The sequence below is a fragment of the Aythya marila genome, assembly GCF_965140915.1.
Source record: "Aythya marila genome assembly, chromosome: 2".
In the NCBI taxonomy this organism is placed as follows: domain Eukaryota; kingdom Metazoa; phylum Chordata; class Aves; order Anseriformes; family Anatidae; genus Aythya; species Aythya marila.
In genome coordinates this window covers 62,720,271-62,735,893 of record NC_139043.1, presented here as the reverse complement: position 1 = coordinate 62,735,893, position 15,623 = coordinate 62,720,271, and the positions used below count along the sequence as shown (strand labels likewise).

The following is a 15,623-nucleotide window of genomic DNA, read 5'->3' as shown; positions in this document are numbered from 1 at the left end:
CACAACTTCAGACACAGCTGAGGTGCTCTGAGACTGTCACGTTTTGCAGCTGGTAAAGCCATGCTGGACCACAGCAACTGTGAGCCATAACCTGGTCTTCACCAAGGGGTGAGTATGAGATTGATGAAGACAGCTTGTGATAATCCAAAGTCTTAAACAAGTGACTGATGTGCATCAAGGGAGATGAGCAGAGCTCATCTGTTCCTACTCAGTTGCTCAACTGCGGAGGCAGAAAGTAGCATGCTGAAGAGCAGGAATTTCCTAAACCACCCACAACATTAAGAGGACGTTTCACTATTTCTTAGTATTAGGCAGTTTTCACTTTCTTTTTGAATAACATTTTTATAATATAAACAGCATACTTTTTTTTTTTTTCCTAAGAGAAAAATATATTGATTCATAGCAAAATATTACAGAAAGCAAACCAATCAAGTTCATTTTTTTGATTTAAGCGTTTCAACCGTATCATGCACTTGCAGGAACGTTGTCTTTACTCATGTAGTGCTTAAGTCAGTCAGGTTCACCCTAGGCCAACAAGTGTCAGAACAACAACTAACAACAGGTAAAAAATGTACAATAAAGGACACAGGTTGCACAATATTGCCAAATACTTTTACATAAAAGATTTGCAGTCAGTAGAAAGACCGAATAATACGGTTTCTAAAAGCCTGCCGTAAACAGTCAGAGGTTTTAACACACATTTAAGTATTTCTAATATAGATACTTAATATTTAAATTGATAATAAGACATTCCACTTCCTGACAGGACTGCACCTGTATCACATTTGTAAAGCACAGGCAGCACACAAAGCATCTCACGGATCCCTCCTTTCAACATCCTACAATTTTCATAACCTAAAAGTTGTGTAGTTACTGTATGCTGAGTGACACCCTGAATATTTTTGTGAATATTTCTGTGGTTTACACTGTGGCTGCACTTACTTAAAACACAGGTACTTATGTGACAACTATAGCATTTTATGTCACTACATTGCAAGTTAATTTACTCAAGCTGCAGTCTTCCACCCCAAGACGTACCTGTACAGTCTTTTTAATTCTGTGTGAAGGACCTGGATACTCTGGGGAATATAATTCTGTTAAGAATAATGAGTTGATTAATGTTGATTTTCCCAGTCCAGATTCACCTAGAAGAAAACAGAACAGCTTCATTAAAACTGGTAGTATCACACACAGTATAAGCACTTAGCTCTAGATCCGAGTACTCTTAAAACATAATACCTGAAAACCTTCACTACATTCCAAGGTTTTGAGAAGCTGTAATCTTTTTCAGTTTCAAGGAAAACTCTGCGTTTGTGGTTTTTTTTTTTTTTTAAATCAGAAAATCCAACTGTCACTATTGGATTCTATAAATATTCATTTTTCCAATCACATTTTAAAGTAGTGCTAAACACATTTAGCACTTCTCCATCGCTCCCATTACAATGCTTGAAGATGATATTGCCCAAATTAAAGTTTATAAATAAGCCATCTTCCTGGTATCAGTTTCTGTCACTATGCCAAAGCACACTAAGCTTTCTCCTTTATGTCAACTATTATTTGAGGGTCTTAAGGGGGGCGGAATTTCGAATTACCCTAATTACTGAAGTCACAAAAGCTAAAGAAAAGTTTAAAAAAAACAAAACACACACACATCACCACAAACAAACAAACCTATGTGATTTGCATGGGAAATTTGCAAAGGAGCTATTTCAACACGACAACACGACAATTCACACCAGAACAAGAACTAGATAAAAAGATATGAAACTGATGCTTTCTGGTTTAATTTTTCCATGTGCAGTGCTGTGAACGTGTTAACCTAAACACAGAGAGTGACACAACTTTGCTCTTAAACTAAGAAATCTGGATGCAAACTACTGTAAACGTATTTACACTAAAGGAAAAGAACCAACTACACTGCCCCCGTACTTTAAAAAGACAAAAAAAGTTGTCTAAGCCCCATCAGCCACCCAAAATGATGACTGATTTTGAGACTAAACTCCCAGCTTCAAAACTCGTCCTGAGCTAAGTGCCCTAGGCCAACACAAGTACTTCAGGGCTAGGAAACAGAAAGTAGCTATGGACCTCAGCAGACAAGAGTGTCTCCCCACTGTAATCACTGGCTGGATTTCATCCACAAGCTAGCTTATACACATCAGCCAGCTCAATTACAATTGTGGAGCTTGAAGTCTCTGGGGCATTGAGCTGAACAATCTGATTAGCTATCCTGTAAATGGATTAGCAGCTGCTGAAATGCTGCAAGCAGAGCTCCTGCAGGCTGGCTCCGTTATTAGCGGCGCTTGTTCTCCAAGCCCAGCCCTGGGTGAGAGATGAGCTAACGCGTGCTTTGAGAGGGTCTGGCTGTGCATGAGGACAGAGACACAGCGTTACCACCTCAGCAGAGCACTGCTGGGAACACCAACCCCAAAACGACAGCTGTACCAGGGCCAGAAGGGGCGGGTTTGCTGGCAGGCACCTCACCGCTACTATTACGGATTCTGCCTTTCTCCGTGGTCAGACATGTCAGAGCTGTGCCTCAAAGTGTTTGCTTGCAAGGGATGCGCATCCACTGCTCTTCTGGGAATGGTCAGCAGGAGCTTAAAGGCCTTTCCCTACTGAGTTTGCACGAGACAGAAGCTCCTGAAAGACACGGCTTTCCCAACTATCTCCGCAGCCAGACTGAAGCTGTGTCTTCGTCTCAGCACCCCACCCAAGATGCACACATTGTTCCGGATAAGCTGGAGTATTATTTATCCACCCTGCTGAGCCTCCCTCTAATTCTGCCATTTATAAGATTCATATTCTTTCATCCATCATCCTGTTATATATGGAGTGGTAATTCGTGTCAAGAAAATGGTTGATATTAATAAAGGGGGAGATTTGGGAATGTGACCATGGGGGTTGGAAAACCCTGTGATTGAGATAACATTAAACTCTTAAGGATGAGGCCATCAGGAATATAAAAGAGTTCAGAGGGAACAAAGAAGGGTGATTCCGGAGACTCCATGCAGTCTCCGGTTTCTTGTTCTCCAGCCGTTAAGGCATGGATGTTTCTGGGTGTTTGCTGTTGTTGTTACATTCAAAGTTGTTTAACCAATGAAAAGTTGTTTTGAAAAGAACTGCTGTGGAGAGAAGGGTATAAGAGGAGAGCCTGCCCTCAAGATAAAAAAGGCAACACGATGAAGTTATGATCAATAAAGAAGCAGGAAAAAGAAGTGAAGAGGAACAAGCTAGCAGAATGGAGACCAGGACGGGAACAGGCATTTTGATTGCCTCATGAAGATAGGTTCGGCCAGACTTGGCAAACCGCTCAGAGAAGCTCGTCGCTGGAAATAGGCGCACTGGAGCTGGAGAGAATCTTGAGCTGAGAGAAGCGGACCTGTGCACACAACTGCCTCTCGCTGGTAAGCAGCCGGGCATTATGGGGAATCATACATCCTTAGGAACAAAGACTGTCCTGGTAACCTTACAGCTCATTCTCCATCTTAACAGTCAGACAGTTTATGAGCCTGAAAGATGGGGCCAAACTGAGGTCAAGGTGTGGGACTCTGCAACTAAAAACGACAAGGTTGCAGGAGGATTGCTCGGCACCTGGCGAGCAGTCTCTGAGGCCTTAAAGAGCCATGTGGAGCCACAATCACAAACGCGTGGTTTGCCAGATAGTGAGGGAGCTGTGGGCTCCTTTACTGATCCGACTGTTATGGCATGGGCCCCTCTGCTGCTACAGCCATCGAAGGCTTTTGCTGTTACGCCCCCTGCTGACCTGTACGTGCCTTTTGACCCAGGTCTATTGGCCTTGAAAAGGAGATGGATATGCTTTTCTTCGATCTGGGAAGAACGGGATACATAAGGCCTGAAGACCGAGTTGCTTGAAAACTTAAAGTGAGACATATTGTTCAAAAGGAATGAAAAATGGAGACTGTTAAGTCATGGAACTTAAAGGATTGTTTGTTACCTTTCCAGATTGTACGTATGTATAGGCATACTCTGGTTTAGTATGTAAAGCAATGTCCTGTATATTTAGAAAGTTTGATGTTTGTGTGTGCATGTTGGTGGAGCGTAGACTCCCTGCACACCCAGCGCTGTTTACTTGCCTTTTATACCTTTTATAGCTTTTATACCTTTTAGAAATATTTGTTTTATAAATGTTACAAAATTCAGATTGAATTGAGACCTCATTTATAACAATCCTTTTTTCAGTCGACCATAATCTCACAGAAGGCTCTCTGCTGAACTGTTGAAGAAACACGGATGGGCTGCAGCACGGCCAACACTCACGTGGCCAATTCCACTTCAACATGCGAAGAGTTGTCCCTTCTCCCCTGTCAGGCTCCCTGCTCGTCTTAACATGCTGCAGTACTTAAAGCAGAACACACACACAACAAGCCCTTTTCCCAAGGATTAAACTGCTCGTCATGTTGCCATTGAAACTGAACATATGGAAAGGAGATTTTGAACTCTGAAAGGATCCAATGAAAACCAGGAGCGCACCCGAGATGGTTACAGCAGCTGGAGCAGCACTCTCCATACAGGATGGCCCCTGAACTACTGCAGCCCCAGGCACAGACAGATCTGTGTGTCCCCAAACCCAGCACCAAGGGTGAGGTGGCAGTTCTGAGCTCAAAACATCTATGAAGGTAGTAAAAGGCTGCAATAGCAAATACAAAATTACACTGAAACGGTAGAAAAAACACCCGTAACAGGAACATTTGGTCTAAACTTTTGGGCAGACCTGTGTGGTGCCAGGAGTTGGACTTGATGGCCCTTATGGGTCCCGTCCAATTCGGGATATTCTGTGATTTGGTACCTTACTATGGGGAAAATGCTGCTTCCACTGCTGTCAAGCAGAAGTTTCTCTGCTGCCTACAGGGGATGCAGAATTAGAGAACCCAAGTGCATTCAAACAAGTCTAGCCAGCCTCTTCAGACACATTCAAGTATTCTGAATTTATCTAGAAATGTAAAACAAAAACAAACAAGCAAAACCTTTGTTTTTCCCATATAGAAGATTGTTCAATGCAAATTCACCTAAAAGGATTCCCTCCCTACTGGAAAGCCTTGAGTTGCAGCTTCAGAGGATTCCAATGGGCTATGAATACTATGAAGAAAACAGAAGAGAACAGGGAAAACAAATAGAATTTACTTTGCCTTAACATAACACAAAGACACATCCACCAAAAATGCTTCCTCCCACTTTTTGTACCCACTTCTAATGACGTTTTGCACTGCTGCCACACCATGAAGCCAGGAAAGCACCATGGCAGTGTGCTAACTCCAGTCACTCCATGGATCACAATGCGTTCCGAGATCTAGCTACCTAATTCACACTAGGCGATTCTTTTAGAAATGTCCTGACTTTTCTAGTTTCAGCATAAAATGTGTCATTTCACAATGAAAAAAATGAGAAAAAAAAAAATCCTCTGACTTTGCAGGATAATTGGAAACCAAACATTCAATTGCTATCTCCTGTCTAACTACTGCTGACTGCCTTTACCTTGCCCTCCCTCTATATTTAGCTTTTTCTTTTCTATTTAAAATGCATTTTTGGGTCTGAAGAGACTACCAGTAACTGCTGGAGTGGCCTGCAAACTACAAAACATAGTCTCTAGAATAATATGAAAACAGGTAAGTACAGAGAATAAACAACTGGAAAACAAGGAAAACATGAAAACAGGTGTAGAATATATATATATATTTTTTTTAATTAAAACAAACAAAAAACCACTCCCCCCCATCACCAACTCAGGAACAATTGCTTTTGGCTAAGCTATACAAATCTTTCACCTTCATTTCCAAATCGCTCATAAATTATCACAGATCAGGAGTTTTGGAAGATCAGTTACTGAATTTATCTACAGTTAACTTGCATGTGTTCAATGCACGTTTTTCTCCTGTTCAAGTTCCATCAGCTCTTGTTGCAACTTTGATACTTTAAAGGAACTTAGGCTGCAAGCATCTCCTCCCTATAATAACAGAAACGAATTGTTATCCTTAAATCTTAATGATGCTGCTTTTTTCACCATTCATTGTTGTGGCACGTTGAGAATGTGGCCTCTTTCCAACCTCCTCCAACTTTTCTACCTCCTTCATCCTTATTTAAGCAAGTACAGAAGTGGACAAGCAGTCCAATTCCATTTCCAACTTTATACCTAGTTGTTTTTTGATGAATAACTCCTACTGGACAGAGGTATCTTCTCATTCACATATTACATTTCCTGATAACGCACCACAGTACATCTTCCGGCTATCATATGGCTCTGAAAGTCCAGGATCAGTTTCCTATTGTGATCTCCTAATACTTTTAGAACCTTGTTTGGCTAAAATCCAACCCTTCAGCACGTAAGTGTGACTTACACACTTGGATTTATGAGGGTTCATTAAACATATCGAGTGATCTAGCTAACTAATCGATACTGAAGATTCTCAGCGTGCTCTCTGCATGTTGTATAAGCATTTCCTACCCCTTCATTACTTACAAACTACTCTGGCAGAACTCACCAGCAGTCTGTCCACTCTTCCCTAATGAGTGCTTGGCTACTGGCAGTCAAACAGCATTTCATGTTGTGCCCTGTGACATACAACCACACAGCTGGGAATGCGACCACGTATCCTATCTGTACTTTAGAGTTTCAAGTTGCTTTCCCAAGCCCCAAGCAGGACAATTTGTAAACCTTCTATTAAATTGCCCTAAGAAGCATGCTTCAGGTATTCCCACCAAGAAGACCCAGTCTCAGTGTATCTGCTAACTAGTGTATCTACTAGCACCAACAGACTACAAGGATGCATCAACTGCTAGCAACTGCAGTGGGTGAGAGAAAGGGGGCAGAGATTTTTAGTGCACCTGATAGCCCCAGATAGTTATTACAAAGAGATCAAATGCAACAGAAAAATGCTGCACTTCCCAACAACACAGATATACAGAATATTTACATCAAGGAACATTTTATTTTTAGCTGGTGAGCTAGGTTTTTGATGCAATTTCTTCCATTTTATGAGTTCTAACTCGTGTCATTGTTTGTTAAAATATCACCCCAGTAGCTTAACGCTGGTGATTCAAAAGAGGAGAATAAGCTTGTCAGACAACAAAAATAATGCACATTATCTCCTTCCATCCCTGTACAACTCACAGTATGCGCACACAACAGCACTTGCACCTTTATGCAGATGCCCAATGGCCTTGATGGTACTAGTTTTGATACAGAAGTGAAGCTACACGATTAATCAAATTTCATTATGAGGCTGCAGACTAACACGTAGCACTGAGAGCAAATAAAGCATTAAGAGCCCAGAAATGACCACAAAAAACAGAGGCTACAAGATGCTTTTAATTTTAAGGCTGATTTTAGAAACTTTTGCAAAGGCTAGTTCTTGCCTTCGGCACTGTACGAAACGCAAAGCAATGCTTCAATAAATGTACAGGAAAACCCAAACAAAACCTGTTGGGAGCTGGGGTGGGCTCAACACCATGCTCTGTGGCTGTTCTCCCCTGTAGCTACAGTATCGCGAAGGACGGTGTCTCGTGCAGTCATGCAGATAGTTCAACGTTGTGTTCTCAGACACTTATAAAGGGAAGAAATCCAAAGCTCCGCCATTTCGTAATTTATGCTCCAAATTCAAGTTATGGAAGTAACATCTGCCAGACCCACAGAGTTGATCCCAGTAAAACATAACAGGGAAGTCTGCTGGTGATAAATTTGCTTTTGCCTATCAGCAACTGCGTCAACAACAAGAAGAATTTGACATTCAGTATACAAGGAGACAATTTCATCAACTTTCTTCGAGCATAATTTAAAATTTAAGTGCAGTAACTGAGGACAGACTCTTGGCATATTGTTCTGGCCACAGATCCCATTCAAATAATTCAGAAAAGCCATTAAAAGCAAGGAAGTACTTCAGAAGAATACTGAAACAGATTCAAGATAGCATTTTTCAAATTATGTTATTCCCTCTCAAAGCAGAAGCAGTTCTCGTTTTCTACAACTTGACAGATTAAAATGGCCGTGAAGCAGTGGTTTAACTGACCATGTTAGACTTTGGCTGCTGCCAGAACGAGTGGCCCCTGCTCCCAACCCACTGCTTGTGCTGGAACTCCTAACACACCATGGAGAGGCAAGAAGCGATCCTGCTAACTAAGGCATTAGGGTGTTGGGGGTGGGAAAAGGAGGGAAAGTAAGGGCAAGACAGATGAGGTAAGTCAGGTCTACAGGTTTCCATATATATATATATATCTATATAAAGTTAAAAAATCTACACTTAAAATCAGCCCAGGCATGCCAAAGCTTACCTTGTTTTTGTTTTCAGTGCTATTTAAAAGAAACCCCTACGCCTGATAAAGCTTCAGTCATACTGCAATGCAGTTTAAAAGACATTACAAGCAACAAGAAGTTGTCAAAACTGACCTACATGGAAAATCCAAATGCACAAGCTCCCTGTGAAATAACTGGGTTGAGGGATTCAGTTGAAAATGACAGCAACTGCAGAGCTCCAGAACAACAACCTTCTGCGGTTAAATTCCATAACCAGCACGTACCTTGAATTTTCAGACTTCAATGAAGCCAAAACAAAGCCATCACAAAAGAAGAAAAAATATACAGGTCCAAGATGAAAAAGTGAGGAAAAAAGTTGCTTAGATGCTAAAGGATTTTTGTTTGTTTGTTTGTTTGTTTTAAGGCTAGGAAACATACATCTGAGAATACCACTGCTTGGTCTGGAAGAACTATGCATCTAGAGGAAGCCGCAGAGCTGGGCTTGCTCTCTGAAGAGATACAAAGTGATGCATATAATTCATTACATTCCCCAGTGATATGAATTGAAAAAGGAGAGAGGGAAAGACAATGGTAACACAATTTTCACCTATACATTACTATCGGCAATGTACTATATAGCATTTCAAGCACATAGAGTAATTTCTAAGATACCTTTAGTTCTCTAGTCAGCAGATGTTAATCAACAAACCACAGATTAATTAGTCACAGCAGGATCCTTCATTACTTGGGGAAAAAAAAAAAATACAGAGCATGATGATGAGAAAATGTTAACAAAAAAAGTGACTTGGATTTATTTTTTCTGAATAAATTTTTCTGAATAAAAGAGACCCTGGTACAGATACAGGACCCACACCTTAAGGACAGTATGGCTTGCACTACTCGCTTTCTACTTAAAAACAAGTGCTACAGAGCAACTCAAGCAAAAGGAGAGACAGGTGAAGCACATTAGGCAGGATGTCAAAAAAAATGAAACATCTGATAGCAACAGTATCACAGAAATTTACAAAGGACAAAAAACCTGAATTTTATGCACATGGAAATTAGTAAGTCTTCCACATAATTCTACAAAGAGCACCTTGACTTACTCAGCACTCCATTAGCTCTTTGCTTGCAAATCACGCATCAGAACAGTGAAAAATATTGAAAATAAGTGCTGAGTGCTCTGAAAATATCCCAGGTGAAACGTTCTGCTATTGAAGCGATCCACAAAACATGTCACAGGACTGAACTGAGAGATTCCTAGAGCCAGTCATAATTCTTTTCAACATCTTATACCTTGCCTCTAAATGCCGTCTCTCCTGAATATCTCTGCAAGTGCTTGCTGTTGCAGGCAGCACAAAGGAAGCTGTATTTGGACAAGGCTCTTCGTATCTGGCATGACTGTCAAGAGAATGATGCAGAAGGCTCACTTAGGGAACTCCCCAAGTTTAACCGTGATATAATTTGGGGGCAAAAAAGAGAACAATTAGGGCAACGACCTCTGCAAATTAGGATAAATGGAGGGAATTCTATGCCTGCTTTTCAATATTTGGCTTAGTGCTAGTAAATCAATGAGCAAAAATGTTGCAGAGATGCTCTTCTGGATATGCTGCTGCCTCTTCTCATGACAAAATACACAAAATTTGATACCTCATTTACTTGAGGTGGTTATTTTCTTTAGTTTCCATACGATAACTTCCACCGTATTCCATAAAAATGGGCATTTTGTCTCTAAAGGAGAAATATGTAAGCTGAGGTAGGTTTGGATTGGCTTGTGTTGTCAGAACTACATCCTTCTTGATATGTTAAGAATTTCTTTTGTTTAAATGCTAAGCCATTGCTTCCAAAGTACTGCCACCACTATTTAGCTTTCTAGTAATTACTTAAGAGTAAAACTGAGCTGCTTTTACAGCCAACATCAGGAGCATATGTTTGGAAAGCTGAAAGGAAAAGAGACAGACCTGCTGATAAGGTTACACCCTAAGGTCTGTCTAGCATGTTTGCGATGTTCTGCTGTGGCTGAGCACGAAGATCAGACACAGGAGGTAGTCCAGGACTCCTCCTGGAGCTCCTGAGAACTGGTGAGGACAGCCTGGAGCCCAGGAGGCAGAACGGGGCAGTCACTGCCTTGTCCTTCAGAGCAGGTGAGGATGTATACAAAGAGTAAGCACATGACAAATGAAGCAATTCTTAAAATATTTTCCCATGTAATTCTTAAATCATTCAGTCAAATGCCATGTTAAAAAAAAAAAAAAATACTGACATGGTAAATTAGTGAATATCTAGCATCTTCTCTTCCTTCTCAATGTCTGCTGAGTTGTTTAGCTATTGGTTTCTGCCATGCCTGGCACTGATGCAGCAGAAAAGTGGTGAACAAATACTTGCCAATTGTTAGCTTCCTCTGAGTTAGCAATTTTGGATGTGTTCAGCATTTCTGTCAGCAATGTATACCTCCAAGACCTAAAATACAAAGGATCTTGCTATTTCTCCTCAACTACAGTGTAACAGTATCCCTTTAAATTAGCCTTTCTAATACAAAATACCAACAAAATCTCACCTCATCTCCAATTGCAGTGCCTATGCTATTCTAGTCTCTAGGTTTCACCAGGGATTTTACAGCCATTTGCTTTTTTAGGGATAAGAGTACATCGCATATTCTAGTAATTTCCATATACCAGAACCCAAAATATTAGCATAACAGCTTTGCAGTACTATGGATTTCTATTTTATCTGAACTTCACAATCTGAGCTGAAGAAAAAAAATCTTATGTTGCTCTCCCACAGTCAAAGCTCGTGCCATCTTGAGGAACTTGCCTTAGTAACAGTCAAATGGATTCCTATTCAAATTAGTTCTTGCAGGTAAATGCTTTATCATCTACTTGTTTCTACTGAAATGGAAATTTACTAATGAGCCTACAAAAATTTAAGAAAAGCTTCAGTGCTGCATGGAAGTCTAAAGAAGATACATTAGATTAACATGAAGCTATTTATTTACAATTTAACATATTTGAAAGCTCCCCATTTAATAAAAACCTTAGAGAGTCAGCTGCAAATAAAAACAAGTGAGATTTCCATATTCAACAGCTGTTTGATTTGAAAGATCCCAAACAACTGCTATAAAGCTAAGACTACAGACACGCTAAACAAGCTATCATTCATTAAACTGATGAGTTTTTGTTTTTAAGATAGGACCAAAGACTTACCTTCATCCTACACAGAACTGGGCAGCAGCATTAATCAAGGCTTCAAAAAGAAGCGTCAACTCAAAAGCACGTTGCCAAACGATGGCATTATGCATTTATTAACAGCAACTACTTTGATCCATGACTTCAGCTGAGCAGTGCTACAGGTTGTGCTCCTCCTGAACTCTCAAAAATTTCAGACAGCTGCAGAGTCCACAAAATACAATTTCTAAATACTTAACACCTTGGATTATTTCTCAATGGCCGATTATTTCTCAAAAAACCGACTCAGGCATAGCTTCACTTAGTATCTTTAATGTGGAAGGTATCCCTAGGATGATCAGCTCCCCCAACTGCAGAGGGCTGAAGATTCTTCAAGGAAAAATATCTTAGATCATAAACACAGATCCTTCAATGCAATCACCACAATACAGGAAGTAATTCTGATGTTAGAAGATTTTTAGCCAGCACCAAGCAAAATTCCAGTACAACCACAGTTCATTTTGACAAGTTACTGCAAAAAAAATGATTAATCACAAAGTTGTATCAACCAGGATCACCACCAAAAAAAAATATAAATTCCAGACTCCACATCACCTGTTCTCTGTATTTGTGTTTTTTTTTGTTTGTTTTGTCACTCTGAAAGACTGTCTGAAGACTTAAACTTCCATGCCGCTCCCAGAAAATTCTCCAGCTGGATCCATACGCTAATCCAATCTGGCCAAAGCACTGTTAGTTGTCTCAGCAGCAGCAAACACTGCAGGCTGGTCAAAATCTGAACTACAGCCTGAAGAAACAGTTGCTGTTGTTGGATTGTTGGATCACAGTTTTTCCTAATTAAACCAGAACGGTGCTTCAAAAATGCCACTGAGGCCGGTATGCCTCTTCAAGTACTTAAAAGTGACAGATAATAATTTCTGTAGTCTTATTTATGCAACTGAGATCCTCTGCAACTGAACTTTCCATTTCTAGCATCTTTAAAAGGTTGCCTGCTACATTAAGCAATGGGGTGAAAAGGGATTTCCAGTATCTGTTAAAAAAAAAAGACTCAGTTTAAAAAAAACTTCTAGACAGTAACTAGTCAAAAAGAGACTGACCACATATGGAATGCACAGCTTAATTTTTTCCCCTTCACTTTGTTCTGTTTTTCATTAAGTAAGAAAACTCCTCGAAGTTTTGCAGTGAAAAGTATTCAAGTCTCATTTTCCTAAAAGTCACGGTAACCTGGTTTGGAGAAAAAAAAAGCTGACACGTACATGATACTGAAATGGAAATATCCTCTTAAACTTTAGTTTTTTGAAGGAGTGTGATTACTGAAAGGCTAGACAAATGAGAAAACACAAATCTTGAAATAAACAAGTCTAATGCTGACTCTAGAACCACAAAAAGAGTGTGTTTTTTTTTCTGTATAGTGTTTTATCCATTACCTTTTGTGACGCTAATCATCCTTGCCATGTTCCGATGGGAAATCTCTCAAAGGAACCAGTGATCTTGGAGACAGCAGCTCCAGTTATTTTCCACTGGTAACTTGATGCTAGTCACATTACAGACCCAGATGGAAGGAGGACTAGAAAGAGACACTTTGCCACTTCAGATTGGTTGGTGGAGGTAATGAACTGCAAAACAGAGCCATGGCCAAGGCAATGGCTGCCAAGGAACTTGCGCTGATTCTAATATATTTGAAAAGAAAGATGCAATTCTGGATTTTTCCTACCTATTTCTAAATGCTATGACTAGAAGAGCTCATTGCATAGTACGGTGTCCTTGTAAAATGGAAAACAAAACAAAACTTTTACAGTGCCAATAGTGTCATTTAGTGTTGGAACTTACTACAGGGAAGAAAACAAGGCAAGTTTTTATAATTGCATATCCGTAGTATTATTGGGAACTCCACCCTCAAAAGCAAAGGAAAGACAACAGCCCCAAACCAAGATCACTTAAATGAAGGTCTGAATGAAATCTCCTAAGGAAAAGGGAAAGAAAATGAAGAATCCAACAGATTCGGCAGTCTTACTGCACTGTAAGGCATCTCAAACATCAGTCTGCATCAGAAGATACATAAGCACACACACACACACCAGAATCAACAAAAATTAAAGGAACTTGGAGAAGAGAAAGTTGGAAAGTCTTTGAAAAGCATGAGGAAGTTGGAATAAAATTGAGAAGTAAGCTGCTAGCTGGATCTAAAAATAATAGATACGCAACAGCAGCCCCAGTCTATGCTGCTTTGATCAGAGCTTGCTGGCACCAAAGCCATGCAGAGGAGCTAATTTGAAAGCAAGGGCAGAGTCCTGAATTGGCTGTCACACAGGGAAAGTGGTAGCACTCACCCCAGCACCCAATTACATAGAAGTCAAACAGTCCCAGAGAAAAATCAATCAGAAAGCTGTGGAAAATGGTTTTAGGCAAGATTCAGACTTTAGCAGAAGTGTCCGCACTATAAAATACATCAATAAGGCCTTTGCTCTCCCAAGAATCTTTGTTCCAAAAATAAACCCACTGCAAGCAACCATAACAAGCTTCCTCTTTACATTATGCATGGCAGGTTAACTACTTTTTACAGCCTGTTCTAAATTCGTCTACACTGAAAAATAAAAACATCAGGGTTGTCACTACCACCCTCCAAAACGCTGTCTTTCCTTCCAAGTAAAAAGAGACTCTTAGAAACTCATCTTCAATAATGGTTCATTTAAATTACAGGATTATAGACCTAAATTTCTCCAGAGATAATTCAGGTACTAAAATGACCAACCAAAGTTATTCCTAATTGGGCATAACTTGCTATTTTTGCTACCAGAGCTCCATTTCCCAATACCATCCCATCCCCTCAAGCAGTGGCACCTGTCAGGGTGCTATGCTTCTTTTGCCTGGACAGGCAATTTCAGAAATTAAAAAGAAAAAACTCCTTCTCTACCAGGTAACATCCTAATTACTGCAAAAGAAGTCTCTTCATGCCCTTACCCCCCTCAAAAAGGGTAAATAAAAGATGCAGGCTCCTGCCTCTTCTTATATTTCAGGGCTTTCCCTCCCAACGTCGTGAGCATGAGCTGTGTCATTTCTAGTAGTTAAAACTATCCTGAAGGCCTGAACATAAAGGTAATACATTCCTTGGTCCAAAAACGTTCCTGAAACATACTTACCTATGATTCTGAAAGGAATTATTTAAGAGTGTTCAGTGCTTCTGAAAGAAGACATAAGATGTTCTCTGTCATTAAGTTTATGATCTCAAATCAGGTCAGATTTCTCAAAGGCAAGTTGATTTCACAGCACCTCTACAGGAGCACAATAGATTTGGTTACATCTTCATTACCAAGCAGACTTTAAGGAGACTTTCGCTGGTTTCTTTTTGCTATTAGGCTCAATTTCCTTGCAGATCAATACAGCTCAATCGGCCTTTATTCAGCACACGTTTGGAAGCACCTCATTCATACGTTCCTTCATGCTTAACTGACCATGTCACGAGTGGGAACAAGCAGAGAAAAACAGCATTAGAAACTCTCAGTCCATCAAAGAGGAAATGGATCTTCCTGCCAATTTCCTCATTAGGAAAAAGCAAACTCAGCAGGCCTACTGCGGGTCCTCGAGCGCTCTCTCTGTGCTAAACATCTTGGCATTTATGGAACTGAGAGCGACAAGCTTGAAGCTTTTTACTACTGGCAAGTTTGCAACAGTTGACAAAGTAATTTAAGAATGTTCAGAACTACTCTGGCTAATTCAACTTAATGATGCTGATGAAGAATTACATGAAATGATGGCAGACAGCCTACTCAGGCTGTGGAACGTGTCTTCCTTCAGTTAAGTACAGCGGTGGGGAAAAAGGAAAAAAAATACAATCACCTTTTACTGTCATGTCATGAACACTCAACACCAAGTTGTGCCAGGCCAGGTGTGCACTCACGATTGCTTTAGACCTAAATGCTACAGAAGAGCATCAAATGGTAACAGTCTCTGAAGGAACCCATAGCTCTTACCTCAACATGGTGTACAAGCCCCTCAGCGCAATACACACGAAAGAGAACAAAGATGCACAGTAACTTCTCAGGAATGCTAATTTATGCCCAATTCTCCTCTCCTCCATTCTGCAAATTTCTGCTTTTCAAGACACAGACTTAAATTTTAACATTATGAAATAACACTAAAATGGTGTTTTACTTTAAATGTTTAAGTTAAAGCTTACAGCCTGCATTTAAATTCAT

General features: G+C 40.2%; 1 protein-coding gene across 3 annotated transcripts in view; it reads right to left on the bottom strand.

The window, feature by feature from the left end:
• Positions 1–15,623, bottom strand: part of SEPTIN7 (septin 7) — a 75,811-nt gene that overhangs the window by 23,962 nt on the left and 36,226 nt on the right. For all 3 annotated transcript variants that reach the window (XM_082753914.1, XM_082753913.1, XM_082753915.1), the window contains one exon: positions 1,039–1,145. In XM_082753914.1, coding sequence (XP_082610040.1) covers positions 1,039–1,145 — 107 coding nt within the window. The remainder of the gene's footprint in view (positions 1–1,038; positions 1,146–15,623) is intronic.